The sequence below is a fragment of the Gavia stellata genome, chromosome 7, assembly GCF_030936135.1.
Source record: "Gavia stellata isolate bGavSte3 chromosome 7, bGavSte3.hap2, whole genome shotgun sequence".
NCBI classification, from domain to species: domain Eukaryota; kingdom Metazoa; phylum Chordata; class Aves; order Gaviiformes; family Gaviidae; genus Gavia; species Gavia stellata.
The window spans coordinates 49679534-49695913 of NC_082600.1; the positions used below are offsets into that span (position 1 = coordinate 49679534).

The 16380-nt window shown below is 47.0% G+C and overlaps 1 protein-coding gene across 1 annotated transcript in view; it reads right to left on the reverse strand.

Annotated features, from left to right (window-relative positions):
- The window catches only part of LDLRAD3 (low density lipoprotein receptor class A domain containing 3), a 117221-nt gene extending 105817 nt beyond the window's left edge, over nucleotides 1-11404 (reverse strand). The window contains exon 1 of the mRNA XM_059819928.1: nucleotides 11371-11404. Coding sequence (XP_059675911.1) covers nucleotides 11371-11404 — 34 coding nt within the window. The remainder of the gene's footprint in view (nucleotides 1-11370) is intronic.
- Nucleotides 11405-16380: the final 4976 nt, after the last annotated feature.

The window sequence follows — 16380 nt, forward strand, 5'->3', positions numbered from 1 at the left end:
CAAAAGTGGGCTGCGGAATTTTGCAACTGTTGATGAGCAAACAAATGAAGCCCCAACATGCAGGGAAAAATTAGTTCAACCCTTCTTGACAGGCTGAAGACAGTTTCCCCGTAAGACTACTCCCAAGGAGCAATGCCAGTCAGCAGGCCCGTGATGCTGGATTCAACCTCAGGTAGGACAAGTGTATCCTGCCAGTGATCAGAACATCTTTTTCTATTTTCAGATTTCATTTGACTCAGCTAATTGGCCATTAAGCTCTAGTAAGGTGGACATTTATCTACCGATAACACAAGGAGATTGGAAAGTAAGCAGCCGGAGGCTACCCTGAAGACTGTTAACTGAACAGCAAGGCAGAGCTCCATTAAAACAATTAATCAGAAAACCTATATAGTCCATTGGCAGATTTTCAAGGATCCCATTAGAAATTTTAAGGATACCCAATCTGATTAGACGTCAAAGTCTAACCCATATAAAAGTCAGTAATAACTAGAGAGCCTTTAACTTTGAAAGCTTGAAAGTTATCAAAGCTGCTGCAGGAAGAGACACTGGGCATTTCTGCTGTAACTAATATGCATAGTTTTACATAAGAATGGCAAAAACTTTCTATACTATATTTAAAAAGTGAGACTGATGAAAAAGTATAGCTGTGCCAACCAATGTCATGAAGTACCCGCTACTTTTGGGTGGACTCTGTTGATGTAACTAAGAGACAACCACTTTTGTATGTTACCTCAAAAGAGCCTACACCCAGGAACTCTGAATCAGGAGTTCTCCACGAAATGTCTACTAATATCTCGGTTGTTGAAAAAGACAGGTATTTCAAAAAGAAGATCACTTGAAGTTGCAGTGCAAACAGGAAATTACGCTGTCCAACATTTTGTTTCTACATTTTATGAAAACTGGAAGGGGGAAGATAAATGGCTAATGTGCTTTTACCTTTAATGGACATATAATTCAAGTACGAAATAAGGTCACTGAAACTACTCTGGACTCTTTTTTGGAAGAGAAAGGTTGCAATGATAAAATCTTTCCAAAAAAAAAAGCGTGCTGCTGTCACCAGTCCTTACAGGGAAAAAAAAACAAAACAGACAACACTCTACCTCGTCAGGACAAGAGAAAATGGCCTCAAGTTGTGCCAGGGGAGATTTAGGCTGGATATGAGGAAAAATGTCTTTCCTGAGAGAGTGGTGAAGCACTGGAAGAGGCTGCCCAGGGAGGTGGTGGAGTCACCATCCCTGGAGGGGTTCAAGGAACGTGTGGACATGGCACTGCAGGACATGGTTTAGTGGGCATGGTGGTGTTGGGTTGGTGGTTGGACCTGATGATCTTACAGGTCTTTTCCAACCTTAGTGATTCTGTGATTCAAACCTACAATTTAGAAGCTAACAGCCCTCATGGAAGATTTTTAGGGTACAACCAGTACTGCCAATTTGTATTCATAAATATTCTTAGGAACTCTACTACCAACATCCTTTTTATCTTCCAGGTACTCAATGTTCTAGTCAGATCACTCTGATCTTCGGTCAGAAGTATGCTCCTGATTTGTTCATTACACATGGTGCCTCCTTTTTCAAAGGAGCGAAAAAGAATTGGTTCCTGAAACTCACACACTGCTTGCAGATCGAGGGGGAAGCCCTCCATCTGAGTGTAGAAGGACAAATGCTTGTGGCTTGTTTTAGAGCTCACAGGCTGAAATATTACAGGGCTTCACTTTTCTCTTACCGTCACACTTGCTGATACTCAAAGCCAGTATATTCACTTGATTGAAAATGCCTAACAAGGGGAGGCAGATCTCAGCTTTTAAGCAAGGGCTAGCAAACAAAAATTTCTTAGAGAATATAAATCAGAATTCCAATAGGACTTGATTTAATAAAGGGCATGCAGAACTTTGGTTACATGGTAAAGTAAACGATCTGTTCATTTAAAAGTTCGCAATGTTGGGGTTTTTTTTACAATTCTACCTGTAACTCCATACAGGCTTTTCTTTTGCTCACAATCAGGTATTTGAAATTCAGCCAGCACTTTATTAAGAGATGTGACTAACATCAGACACATGGATTTTTTTGTCCCTCTTCACCTTCCTTCCACCTTTCCAAAGCTTGCCTTGAAAGAAAAAAAAAAAGCGCCTTTTCTGAGTTTGAATAGACAGCAATCACCACAAACACACTGATGCTTGTTAGCCAATTTTGAATTATGCCTAATTAGTTTAATGACTTAGTCTTTTAATACTGATTGAGCAGTAAGTACAGTTCTTCCAGACTCCAGGATTTCACAAGCGCAGTTTGCATTCTGCCAGCCTGGGCGGATCTTGATCTCAGCATCTGTATTGTATCTTTCCAGTTACCCGAACAAGCAAAGCTGTAGACTGTTTTACACGATGCCAAGTCCATGAGAAGACATGTTTCTTATTGTTGCTCAGATCATGGAAGATTTAGTCCCCCATCCCCAAGATCACCCATCCAAGATCAGCATCAGAGCCCCAAACTCTTCTGGTAGACAGCCATTCTCCTCAAGACAAAAAACAGGCACTTCTGCTTCCCGTTAGAGCACGTATTCGTCTTGGTAACGTGCAGTTCCACCCAGCTCTTCAGCCTGCATAGTTTTGGCCCTAGCCACAAGAGCATCTTGTGCCATTGACAGGAGACTGGTTAGCAAGTTAGGGGAGTTATTTTGCCTTTGAAGTTCATTGACTGCAATGTGTTTCCTTTGGAGGTCATTAAGTGCTGACTCTATCAATTTATCTGTTCATGAAGAACTGATGTGCTTTGGCAGGTGAAGGAAAGTAGAGCTACTCTGCATATTTAACAAACCAAGGAACTGCTCTAGCATATTTTATATCAGTCTCTCTGAGAGCACCCACATTCACAAATTATTCAGCCATTTATACATGCACACCTTGCATTGTGCGCCAAGTAAGTATTAACTGTACAAATCATCCCTGAGAAATTGATTAATTTGCTCAAGATGTATAATTCACTCGTAAAACTGTATCAAGAACCTTGGGAGACTAAGTCCCGAGCGGTCTGCCCTAACCAAACCCCACCTTCCAAACTCAGCTACAGCAGAAGTTCCATGGAGCCCAAACCTGGGCCGTACCAAACAGCACAGCTAAGCAACAGATAGGCAGAAGGACAGGTAGAAGAAGAGCAAGTCCAGCAGCATAAAATAATGCTATGCATCGAAGTTTCCTATATCAGTAATTTCATATTCCATTGAATCTAAGATCCAAATCACGAAGAAAGATGAAGTGGGCCACAAAGCACAGGAAAGGCACTTTCGCTACAGAATAGCGATACGAACTGGGACGTTAGACTGCAGCCAAAGGAAGGTCGCGGACTGGTGCAGAGCACTTGCAATAGATAGAGGCAAGGGAAGGACGACAATTCCTAGCTGCAGGTTTGGCCTACAGAAGGATACAATCCTAGCACGTAGCTATAGGTATAACAAGCACACATGCCAGCTTCTTTTTTTATAAGTACGGAGTCAAAGACATGATGAGGAAATCCATGGCTAGAACTATGGACCCATGGGTACTATTTCAGGAGAGGTCATGAGGCACAAAGGGAAAAAAAGAAAAAAGAGAAAAGGGTACTGAGATGCAAGGAGGAGGGAGGTAAGACTTATGAGGAGTCTGATGAGGAGCAGCTGAGGGAGCTGGGGTTGTTCAGTCTGGAGAAGAGGAGGCTGAGGGGAGACCTCATCGCTCTCTACAGTTACCTGAAAGGGGGTTGTGGTGAGGTGGGTGTTGGTCTCTTCTCCCATGTAACTAGTGATAGGATGAGAGGAAATGGCCTCAAGTTTCACCAGGGGAGGTTCAGGCTGCATATTAGGAAAAATGTCTTTCTTGAGAGAGTGGTGAAGCACTGGAAGAGGCTGCCCAAGGTAGTGGTGGAGTCACCATCACCGGAGGGGTTCAAGGAACGTGTGGACGTGGCACTGCGGGACATGGTTTAGTGGGCATGGTGGGGTTGGGTTGGTGGTTGGACTTGATGATCTTACAGGTCTTTTCCAACCTTAATGATTTTGTGATGACAAACCAGGCATGGGAAGAAGCAAGTGAAGACTAAGTCATCAGCATGCAGCTTCAGAACAAGGATACAGGTAAAGAAAGAAAGAGAAATAAGTTTGAATTTGACAAGAAAGGGATTCACAATCTGAGAAATAATGGCTATTTTTAGCTGCAGAATTTTAGCTAGGCTTATAGGAAGACCAGCAGAAACATTTAACAGCTCGTGACATAACTTATTCTTGCATCAGGAGCACAGCAGCAGAGTACCAGTCCCAAGACTATTCGCAGCCTTCAAACTCAAAAACGCAAGCTGAAGTGTACACCTTCTGTAGCCACGTGTGAGTGATGACTGCGTTCCCTGTGAAGCAGCCACTAGCTAGCAGCTTCAATAAAGTACTGCCCAACAGCACAATAAATAGATCTTGCCCAGAGTCATACTGCTGATCAGTGATACAACCTGGAGTAGATCCTGCAGCACTAAGACCCTGAACGGCTTTGCCCAGCACAGTACAAGTTGGAAGCTGTAAGCGTCCTCTGACTCGTTAACAATTGAAGTGACAAATTCCTGCAAAATATATAAAGCAAAAGAAGGTACTCCAAGGAATGAAGGAATCTGAGCACAAAGTGACACTTACGAGCCAGAATTCACATCTTAATGTTTAATGGGACCACAACCTACTTGCTGCAGTAACATTACTGCATTTTATCAAAAAACAGAGATAAACCCCCACAGGAAAACGTTCCTTAAAACTGAACTTTTCACCCAACAAACCCAGGTGTTTTAAAATAGACCAACATAGGCTACCTCATCAGATGTAATTCATTTCCATCTAAAACCTTCAATAAAAAGAGCTCCGAACCAGGAATCTCCCCCATCACGTTACCTAGGAACCCTCTGGAATAATAATCTGTTTAAGCAGATGAAAGGTAACACCCCGACACCAGAGCGTCATAGCAAGCTGTGGCACTTGGGGATTTTCCTTTAATTTAAAAGAAAAAAACAAATCAGGTTCCCTACTAATAACAATAATAAAAAGACCAATACAAAATACAGCACTAAAAACTGAAAAGTTGTATTTTTGGCCCTATTGAAACAAACTATTTTATAACACAACAGCACACTTCAACCATATCCAACTTAGACACTTCCCAGCCTTTAATAAATTAAGCCTCATAGGCTGCCTGAGAGATACTACATCCATTTTAAAACAGAAACCTCCTGGCCAAGAGGACACAGTATGAAGCCCTCCCCAGATCTGCTATGAGCTCATCAGCCCCTAACCCTAAAGGATCTCACACAGCGGGTTAAAAGCTCGTTCTTGCAGTACGGAGACCATTTTAGTCGAGTTTCACGACCACATCACCTTCCACGCATTACCTCAGCTCTCTGTTCACCGCGACACGTCATGCCCCGCGACACGTCACGCCCCGCGACACGGCAACTTACACAACCTTTTACTCACACACAAAAAGCAGCCTTGCTTGATATGTTTTAATTGTGCCCAAGTTCACAGCTGTCCAGGCCATGGCAGGAAGAAGGCTGAAGGATCACAGAGGAGAAAGTTCTCACCAGCCACCCTCCCGCAAATTGCTTTCATTTTGATTTTGTTCATCAGGGCCCTTTTGATTATCCACCCACCTGATTCCCCAGTCCTTCAACACATTTCTCACGCTAACAGGAGCTACTTATTATTTCTCTCAAACTTTCAAAGAGGACGTATTTCTATAAGCTTCAGCTGAATTAGGTATCCGATTCCACCCACTCCTTTGCAATCAAGGCGCGGATATCTGTGCAAACAGCCAAGAGCAAGAATGAGAAGAGACCAATGGCTCCATTTAGAAATCTCCCCCCTGCCTCACCATTTCCCTTGTGCAAATTAAAACACAACCACACACCAAAACCAATTAGCATTACACCATCTTCTCCCTTAAAAGGACTTTTCTGTCCTGATAGCCAACACTGCATGCAATGTAAGGTTGGCTTAAACTGCCTTTGAATCTGACAGTTTTACTAGCGCAAGAGGCTGCTTGAAAAAACCCACTCAAACACGCGATCAAGTTACTGCAGTTTAACAAGTTTCTACACGTCAAATAAGCAAGTATCTGGATACACACTCAGTCCATGGCAAATGCAAACCTCCATTGATCATGTAAAAGTTAGAAGTTTCATTATCAGAGATACCAATTTAGTTAAATACGTTCTGCAGGGGTGTTTGCCAAGTTTTTTGGATTTGTTTTTCTTAAGCTATTTGTTTAAATTTTCATCTTTGTTGTTTTTCTTTAAACACGTATGAGCTTCCCCTCAAAAATTCATCAGTCAGTAAATTTATGATAAACTGATTACACTAATGGCTGACTATGCAATTACCTCCAGCCATGATCTACTTACATTTCAGGCAAAGGGCAGTCTGTCATTCAATGGTTCACTTCAGAGATGCTTTAAAATACATCATTAAAACTGGTTTCACTTGAAATATTCCATTCCGCATCTTAGCATATCCTGTTACGAGATCTTGCCTGAGCAGAAAAGTTTTGCTTTAATACTTGAAAAGACAAAACCACCCAAACCCAAGAACAACTATTGAGACATAAGATCTTTCTCCCTCCTCATCTTCAAAACCCACCTGCTGATAACGAAACTGTTTTCAAAGCCTGCAAATACCAGTTTAAATCCTTATCACAGAGTGCCTTCTACCAAAGGCAGGACATCCACAGCTTCAGTCTGCAGCTGGTAGGACAACCCAACAGTGACAGCCTACAAAGCTTCCTACCAATTCATAAAACTCATCATTAGCTTCCATAATGGACAAGATACCGAAATGGAGAGCGCTGCTATCGTCACAGCAGATCTCAAACTACAGATTTTTCAGGCCTGCTCCATTACTACTTACGCAGACAGAGAGAGCAACCGCAGAAGGGGATATATCACAGAAACCATTCTGGTAAGATTTACCCGTTTGGAAAAATAAAATAATAAAAAAAAAAACCCCACACCACAAAACAAAGTCTGTCCCCAGATGATAGATTAATTTTGTATTAGGCCTTCCTACACTACTGCCCTGAAAGAGAGAGATACTTGAACCTCAGCTCATTTCATCATCGCTGCCTAACAAACCATCCTCTCCCTGTTACAGTCCACCAGATTTACAGCAAAGGGAGACATTTTATCCCTCACCTGGTAGATACCCAGCGTACAAATGGAGTAGGATGCAGGTTACTATTGTCACAATAAACATATTATAGTGTCACCAGGAAATTTCTTCATCGAATGAAGTATGGAGCTTGCTAGTCTCCCAGTGTATCAGGCACTGCGGACTGACCGTAAGCTTACAACATTTTATTTCACATTTATACGAAAGGTTGTATCTTTACTACCTATTTTATAGTTAACCATCTCCACTGTCTATCACAACACGCGACTGCCACGTTGCCATCACGCTTTCACCCTCGCAGCCCTTGGCAACTGCAGGCTACTGTTGTGGCAAAGTTATCCCAAGTGGGATGGGACGGCTGGAAGCTCCTGGGCCCTGCAGCTCCCCACACCCGAGGAGCAACAGGAACCTAGGGAAGTCTAGCCAAGGACACGTCCAAATATCCAATGCTGGTTGTGTATCACCTATTTCTCCTATTACTTTGCCGAGTTGGAAGTTTCTTGACTTGCCAAAGCTACTACACGAACCCTCGTCCATCTCTAACACACTGACGTGCTACACAAGCCGGCAGCTGGCTTGCGTGCTGGGAGAGACAAACACTGGTTATGGAGCACTAGACCCTGTTTAAGAGTTTTTTAAGAGGGTTGCATCAAAAGTATGAAATAGATCTACTGTATACACAGAACAGACACGAGTCTCCAAATAGAGAGTGGTTTTCTTCTCTACTTACACAGCCGTAGAGCAGAACAGTATTCAGCAGGGCTCTTCCCGTGCAGTACGTAGAGGTTTTCAGCAAAGAAATTCTACTAAAAGCAGCACCTCTGAGTGTCAGTACAAATGAAGACCCGTGCAAGGCAATACTAGGCATTTCCTTAGTAGCAGGTGGAAGTTTTAAGCTAGCGGACATTACACAATGCAGATTGACGTGATAACATTACTCTTCAAGCAGCTCCTACCCCTGCTTGATTTTGGGGATGTTCTGTTTTTTTCCAGGCTTTTGAGATGTAGGTGCCAATTGCGATGAAAGTACATAGGCGGCCCTGCATGTTTGTGCTCCCGATTCCAACAGCGTTAGACCAAAAGACTGGAGGGAACAAGACACAAGAGCCTCCCCTTAATACAGAGCAAGTTGAGTATATTTTAAGAAGTCTAATATCTACGTTACATATTTGGCTTAGACATCAGAAAGGTCCTTATGCTGAACTGTGACATCTCAGGGACCAGACTCAAGAATTGCAGCTGTGCACTGCATGCCTCTCCAACCAGTTGAAGACTGACATTTTTAAGACCTAATTCACAGCTAAACCAGGAAGGTTTGTAGTTGTCAGAAAAAAAGTAAGCTTCCTTTTCCGCTTACTTTGTAATCATACTTTTTAACAGCAGTTCATTTAGCTAAATATTTGTGACTCCTGCCATCATTTCTCTTCTTAATGGATGACACACCGGTTGAAGAAAGAATTACATACCTCTATGTTCAAAACGTATTCAGTAAATTTAGGTTTCTTTGAATAAAAAAAAAAATTGTCTTGAAGATACAGCACAGCAGTAGTCAGGATTACAGAGAGTTCATTTTTCTTTTAGGGACTGTTCGCGTTTTATTGGTTTATTCAGCTATAATGTACTTGCAGTTCTCTGAAGCGATCCTTTCCTAAACTCACTGTAACTGCGCGTAGCTCAGCTTGTATTACTTAAGTAATACAAACTGTGGAAGGAGATAAACATAGATGTCTGTTTTTTAACTAACAAACCTTCTTCTACATTAACTTAACCTGATAATGCCGTTACAGTCTAAGCTGGTAACTGGAATCCTTGCAGGACCTAACCCACATCCAGGAACGCCTGGGCTGACGCCGAGCCGAAGGAAAGCGCTGGGGACTGGATCAGAGCGCGGCACACGCAGGGCAGCAGGAGCAGACCAGAGCTGAGCACGACCTGCTTGCGCTGCCAAGAGCACGGAGAGATGAGAGAGACCGGGCGTGCGTGTGTGTGCACGCGCCCGAGAGCTTGATGAGACTTGAAGCGAGGCGGGGGCTGGAAAAGGAATTGGGGAGCTCCTGTGCAGGGAACAGGGGTTAAACCTTCAGATCAACAGTCTCTTTCTGATCAATTATCAGTTGCAATTACAAACTGAAATTACACCGGCTGGTGTAAGTTCACACTAGATAGCGTAACGAGATAAGAGCTTTCCCATGCAGGTAAGGGCTTTCAGGATCAAAAGCGCTATCTGATCCAACTATAATATTAAGAATAAAGATGCAAATAAACACTCAAACTTTGCCTTGCAAATCTTCACTGACATAATCCAAGCCAACAGTTACTTCTGCACGCTAACAGAACAACTGTTTAGACGGAGACACTCTCCAGTGTTTATTTTCTGTTAACTGAAATTGATCCCCAGGGTTTCAAGGTTTCCCATCCGTACCCAAAAAAGACCCAATAGGAAAAGAAATATTTTCAGGAGTTATCAGAACTAAAATTCCAAACAGAGTGAAGGCCGGGCAGAGACAAACTAATTCTCCCTGTGGGAAGCCTGCAGAGGTGCCAAAATATACAGAGGAAGCAAGATTTAAAAAACAAATCCCCAAAGAGCCCATACTTTATTCTTCAAAAGAAAAACAGAACACATTAAAAAAAAAAAAGGTTTCAGAAAGCTCTTTGAATCTGCCCCAAAGTAAGCCAGAGCCTCTGGTTAAATAACTGCAGGGTAAGTGTTGCGGAAGAACGGCAGTTTGCAGTCGAAAAGCTGAAGTCCTAACTTCCATGTGAGAAACAGGTCTTCTTGGGCACTGTCCCCAGGCCAAGGTGGAGCGGGAACATGAGGTGTGGGCGGCTGAGAAATCCTCCCATGGAAAGATCAGTATCTTGTAGCACGGAACCCTCCGTGTTCAGCTAAGGGTGGTATTACAAGCAAATATATTCAACCCATGGAAAGATATACCTTGCTGTGAATCATTAGGTGAAATTTTGGCAGCATTACCGTAGTAAAATGGAAATTAATAAGGAAGAAGGCAACACAATCCAGATAAACAAACCTGAGCTTTGCCTGAAGCTTTCCAAAAAAGGAACTGCTGAAGCAGCTTTGTGAAGACACCCAAACCTACACAGGATTTAGGAAGGCTGCAGCCAAAGTTTGCAGTTTTGTAATTTCAAAGCAGCGCAAGTCCCATTGTGCTTCATCCCCCTTCCTACCCATCCACACCAAACTCAAACCAAACTTTTTATCGTGGAAGCTGTGAACCTTATCAGTTCTTCATGAAGACAAATACCCTCCGGGGAAAAAAAAAAAAAAAAAGAAAAAAATAGAAATTGAACTTGATAATCTGAGTTTTACCCGCTGTGTGTCATCACTTCATCGCCAAGGCGCGATTCGGAAACAGCAGCGTGCAGCCAGGCTACTTACACTGCCTGGAAAAGCGCCCGCTAAGATCATGTTGCAGAAATAATTCACACCTGCAGCAAAGCTGCACAAAACATCATCGACTCGCCGGCTTTGACAGACACGTGCCGACCGGGGTGGGGGGAAAGTGCTTCCACAGGGATGAGCACGAACGAGAGGCACGACCCCCCCCCCACAACGCCCCAGGCGACGCCGGGCAGGAGCCGAGCGCTTCCCTCAGGTGCGCGGCCCCCGGCGCTCCGCCGGCCGCAGCCCGCCGCGGCCCCAGCAGCCCAGCCCGCCCGCCCAGCGGCGGAGGGTCGGCTGCACCCGCGCCGGCCTCCTCCGCCCCCGGGAAGGCCTCGGAAGGGAGACGGCGGCCCGGGTCGGCCCAGCCCTTCGGCCCGGCGGCGGCTCCGACGCCCGGCTCGGCCCAGGGGCGCCCGACCCCACCGGCCGCCCCGGCCCCGCTAACCCCTCCGGGCGCCTGGCGCCGGCCCCACACAGCCCGCGGCGGCGGCGGGGGCGCGGGACCCCCCCGAGCACGCCTGAGGGAGGGAGGGAGGGAGGGAGGGGACGGAGAGGCGCGCACGCCCCCGCCGCGGGCATCCCGGCCCGGCCCACCCAGCGAGCCCCGCGCCCGGCCCGCCAGGGGGAGGGGAGAGGCGCCGAGGGGAGGGGAGGCGGCGGCGGAGCCCCCGGCCCGGCCCGCAACCAGCCGCCGAGGGGAGGCGGGGGGAGGCAGGGAGGCCCCGGCGCCCTCCTCCGCCGCGCGGAGCACGCCCCCTCGCTCCCCAGCGGCGCCCCGGGACGCCGCCACCGCCCGCACTCACCCGCCGAGCCCAGCAGCAGCCACAGCAGCCACATGGCCGCGGCGCCGGCCGCTCCGCAAACTTCGGGGCTGCTCCGCCACTCCGGCCCCGACGGAGCCTGCGGCCGCGGGCGGCGGGGCGGAGGGAGGGCCGGGGGAGGGCCCGAGGGCGGGGCCCGCCGCCGCCCCGCCCCGCCCCGCCGGACGGTCGCGCCCGCCCGCTGCCGCCGCCCCGGCCCGGCCCGGCCCGGCCTGGCCCGCGGCACCCCCCGCCCGGGCGGGGCCTGGGCCCGCTGCGCCGCGGAGGGGCCGGCGCGGGGCCACGCCCCGGGAGCGGGACCCGGCCTGGAGGTCCTGCGGGGGCTGCAGGCCCGCGGGCCTCGCTGCCCGCCCTCGCCCCCGGGAAAGCCCAGCCGGGACCCAAGGGCGTTGCCGGCGGCCCGCCCCGCAGAGGCGTCCCGGCCTCCCGCCCGGGGGAGCGGGCAGCGCGGCTGGGGTCGTCCCCCAGGGCGCTGACCCGGCCTCTTGATCCACAGCTGCCGGCTGCTGTGCCAGCGGATCGCCCGGCCCCGTTTCGGCCTGGCCGATGGCACCGGGAGGTTGTGGCTGCCCACCGAGAGCGAGCTGCCCACCGCGCGTGGCGGCGGCATGCCAGAGCGCCAACGGCCGCCGCCATCTCTCTCAGCCCTGTCGCCCATCAGACACCTACAGCCGGTTTCGAGGACCGTGGAGGGTTGCGGTGGCATTAGCGTGTCATGCAATGAACCCTCCACTTGCCCTGCAGCAGCTGGCGGGAGCCCTGTAGTGACGCCCAGAAGAGTTTGGGTCAGAGCTGCACCCCCGCGGACAGGCGGTACCTTCACAAAGCACGTAAATGCTCGCTCTGCCCCTTCTGCAATAAGGAGGGGGTATGTTGCTCTCAGAAAGCCTCCCTTCCCGTCTTCTGGCGCATGCTCCTCTCGTCTTTACAGAATCACAGAATCACTAAGGTTGGAAAAGACCTGTAAGACCATCAAGTCCAACCACCAACCCAACCCCACCATGCCCACTAAACCATGTCCCACAGTGCCACGTCCACACATTCCTTGAACCCCTCCAGGGATGATGACTCCACCACCTCCCTGGGCAGCCTCTTCCAATGCTTCACCACTCTCTCAGGAAAGACATTGTTCCTAATATCCAGCCTGAACCTCCCCTGGCACAACTTGAGGCCATCCCCTCTGGTCCTAACTGGACAATTCCCTAGCTGGAAGAGGAGAGACATTTTCATTATAGCCAGTCAGTCAGAGCTAGCGTGTGGGATGTAATATCCTTGCAAAGCCCTGAAACCCAGCATTTGGGAAACTTAAATTGCCTTTTCAGCCTAGGGGCCCAATCCTGATCCCACTTGGCTTCAATGGGAGGAGGAGCGAGCCTCGTTTTAAGGAACGTTATTTTTCAGTATGTAATGACCAGGAGTGAAGAAACCCACATTAGTGCGTGAGCCGCTCTGCTTTTATGGGAAAATCGCCGCCTGTTCATTAAGTGGTACCTTTTGGTCGCAAAGTATTCCCTCGTGTGTGTGTGTCAAGTACATAAGTAGATCTGCATGTGTATAGAATAAAGTTTGACTCTCTAAAAAGCTTGCAGCGCCTATTTAATAGCTGAAGAGGAAGGCTTAGTGCAGAAGGTATTTTAGCTAAGAATTAAAGCCAGCTTATAACAGTAAAAAGCTGCCAAATGATTTCTAAAACTGTGCTCAGCTAATCTGCACAAAAATACTGTTTCAAGCAGAATTCTTACAATTCATGTTTAATATAGTCAGAGGAGCTTGAGGAGATTTATTGATATGGATTTCACATCATTTGGCAGGATGAATTTAATTCTTTATTTAAAATAAGACTTTTATTTGAGTATCTAGATTTAGCTTCTGTTAGTTCTTTAATGGTATTTTAACCCCTGAAAGCTAATTCCCACGTGGAAGTCAGCTTGGGAGCTGGTTTCCAGGAGGGGGGTTGAGCTGGAGGAGTGGTTTCTGACCCCTGAGGGCTGTGGCTGTGGGAATTTCCTCCACCTGCCAGAACACGGATCCCCCGCCACGGATCCCCCACCACTGCCCTTCCCGCCTGGGCTCCCGGCGTGACCACCCAGCGTGACCCACCTCACCACTCAGCGGGCTCCCCACGGCTCACCCCAACTACATGCGGCAATAGGGGTTAAGAGGCGAAGCAAGGTGGATGGGTGCCTCCTTGGCCGTTACCAAAAAGCAAGATCTTCGAGTTCGCCAAGAGATTCAGTGGGAAGCTCTTAGGTTGTAAAAGCATTTCATTCCCCTCAGTTTCTTAGCACAGGATAAAGGGTCAGGTGTGATTCCTCGTTACCTTGTGGGTGTTGGGTTACATGATTAAAAGTGTAATAATCCTTGTAAACACAAATCACAGAATCACAGAATTACTAAGGTTGGAAAAGACCTGTAAGATCATCAGGTCCAACCACCAACCCAACACCACCGTGCCCACTAAACCATGTCCCACAGTGCCGCATCCACACGTTCCTTGAACCCCTCCAGGGATGGTGACTCCACCACCTCCCTGGGCAGCCTCTTCCAATGCTTCACCACTCTCTCAGGAAAGACATTTTTCCTAATATCCAGCCTGAACCTCCCCCGGTGCAACTTGAGGCCATTTCCTCTTGTCCTATCACAAAGATGCAGGAAGAACAAAGTCAGGCAGAGAAACCTCTGTAACCTCATCAGGGAAAACGGAGCACCCAACATCAGCTGCTCCCAAGCATATCAGAGAGGACGGATTAGACGTTGGTACCTGGTGCGCAGCCTGGCAAGATAAGTCAACCATGAACTGTCTCCCAGATGCCTTGCAAACTAAAGGTGGTTATTGCCTATGATATAGGACACATTAAAGGATGCAATGGGAACAGCATTTTGGGAACGTGCAAGACTTACCATACAATGTTTAGGCCAAAGACCAAAGGAGGGGAGAGGGAAGGTTTGAGATGATCGAGGAGGAAAAAACATGGGAAAACAAAGGGAAAAGGGGATGAAAGGGGCTAGCCAAGTGTAGCTGAGCCCTGGGTTTGAGCACCACAGCCTATCCCATATACTAATTAAATCCTGTTTCCAGCTATCTTGTGTGTAGGTGCACTGTTGATTCTGAGTGGGTATGTGCGAACACCGGCAAACTTCAACTTAGATTGGCCAGCAAACAAGAGAACTGAGTATCTGGAACTGAGTGGGACCACAGACCTCAGGTCAGCAAGACACACTCTGATTCACTTTCCCCTCGTATGAACGGCCTTCATATCACCGGGGTGGATTTCTGGTTTTCTACCTGGAAGCAAGATGTGATCCCAGCTCTGTTGCAGACGTCGTGTGGCCTTGAGGAAGTCGCTCTCGTCAGCCCAGGCTTTGACTCTTGATGAGACTACAGATCATCTACACCACAAAGACATTGCAAGGATAAAGAAATAATTTCAGGTTACTCAAAATGTGGCTAGATTCTGCATAGCTACCAGTAATGCAGGGTACCAGCCGATGATCAGAACAAACAAGGAATATACTCTGAAAAAAAGATTATTCTCTTGCTTCTATGAGTTTCATAGTAAATTATGCTGCAGTAATGAAGAGCTGTGCTTGGCCTGTGGTCTTGGCAGGATCCATTACGCAAAAGCCACTTGTTGTAGCTTTGTGCACTACGGCTAATGGCTGGAAAGGGAAATTTTCTTCAGAGCCAAGCTTGTCAGAGAAGGCTCATTTATATTAGCACAGTTGCTACTAGCCAAAGTTTCTGGCGCTTCCTTCACTACTCTAAAAGATGTGGAATTTTGCTGCTGGATTTTAATTTCCAAATGCAGCTTCATCTTCTGTCCTATCTTGAAATGAAATCGTCAGTCCTCTGATTTATAAACATCCCAATCTCCTGACATCAAACAGCATTTAATATAACTGCGTGTGATGGCAGTGTCCGCATGGCTCATGTAGTTGCACTCTTCCACAGGAAGGTTGTGGGTGGCTTCAGGGAAGCTGAAGAAGGGACAGATGTAATGGAAGTCTAAGGAGGTTGGGAATGCCCTGCCCAAGTACTGTCTTGTGTGGCTGCCGAATTAGGTGTAAGAGATACACAATCTTTGTCTCCATCCACATCATAGCCGTAGTCTGTCCTGCTTAGAAATTTCTTCGTGGCAAATCTGTGAATACATCAGGTGCTCTTCCAGCAAACTGGGTGTCAAAGTTTGGGTGTCTGATGAAGAATAGGTGTGAGGCTATCTGGCTTGGGCATAAAGTTCTCTCTCCATGTTACTGTGCTGCCAAGGGGCAGGCATTAATCTTTGTAAGGCAAACCTGCCACCAGGATTGTGGGATTTCACCCCTTTTTGGTTACATATTCTTTTGAGATGCCCAGATGAAAGATAACCCATAACATAAAGGGTTTCCTACGGAAAAAAAGTATCCAGATGTTTATTGAAACTAATCTCTGCCAATTATTAACCTAAAGAGTGCTCTTTTTAGGTTATTGTAGGTGACAGAGTGTCTTCAACTCATATTGGCAGACCTGCCAGTTCTTATCCTGGGGGACAAAGGATTATTTGTAAGTAAGTTGCAGAGGATCTGCATCTCCAAGAGAACCTGACCTCTCTAGAAGGTACCAGTGCTCAGCACGTTGTAAGCTGAAGCTCAGATTTTTCATTTCTTGTTTCTAACTCGCTTGGTATATAACTCCTTTAATTTCACAATCATTCTTATAAGCTAGAAGTTGATTTTTTAGGGAGTTCACACTGGTTTGAGGCAAAAGAGCAAAACGCAATAATGTCTCTAGATGCAATCTAAATTTGCTGGCTTCAATCTGGAAATAGTGCTCTGAAAAAAATTAATTCTAGTCATTTATATGTGTCATGCCCAGTGACAGGATTGATGATGATGTAAAGTCAGGACTGTGTTAATTAAGGATAAAAATCTGTGATAATATATTGCAATATTTTGTATGTGACTGAACTGCCACTTAGCAAGCCAGGGAGTTTGGAGCTGTGCTTAGCAACA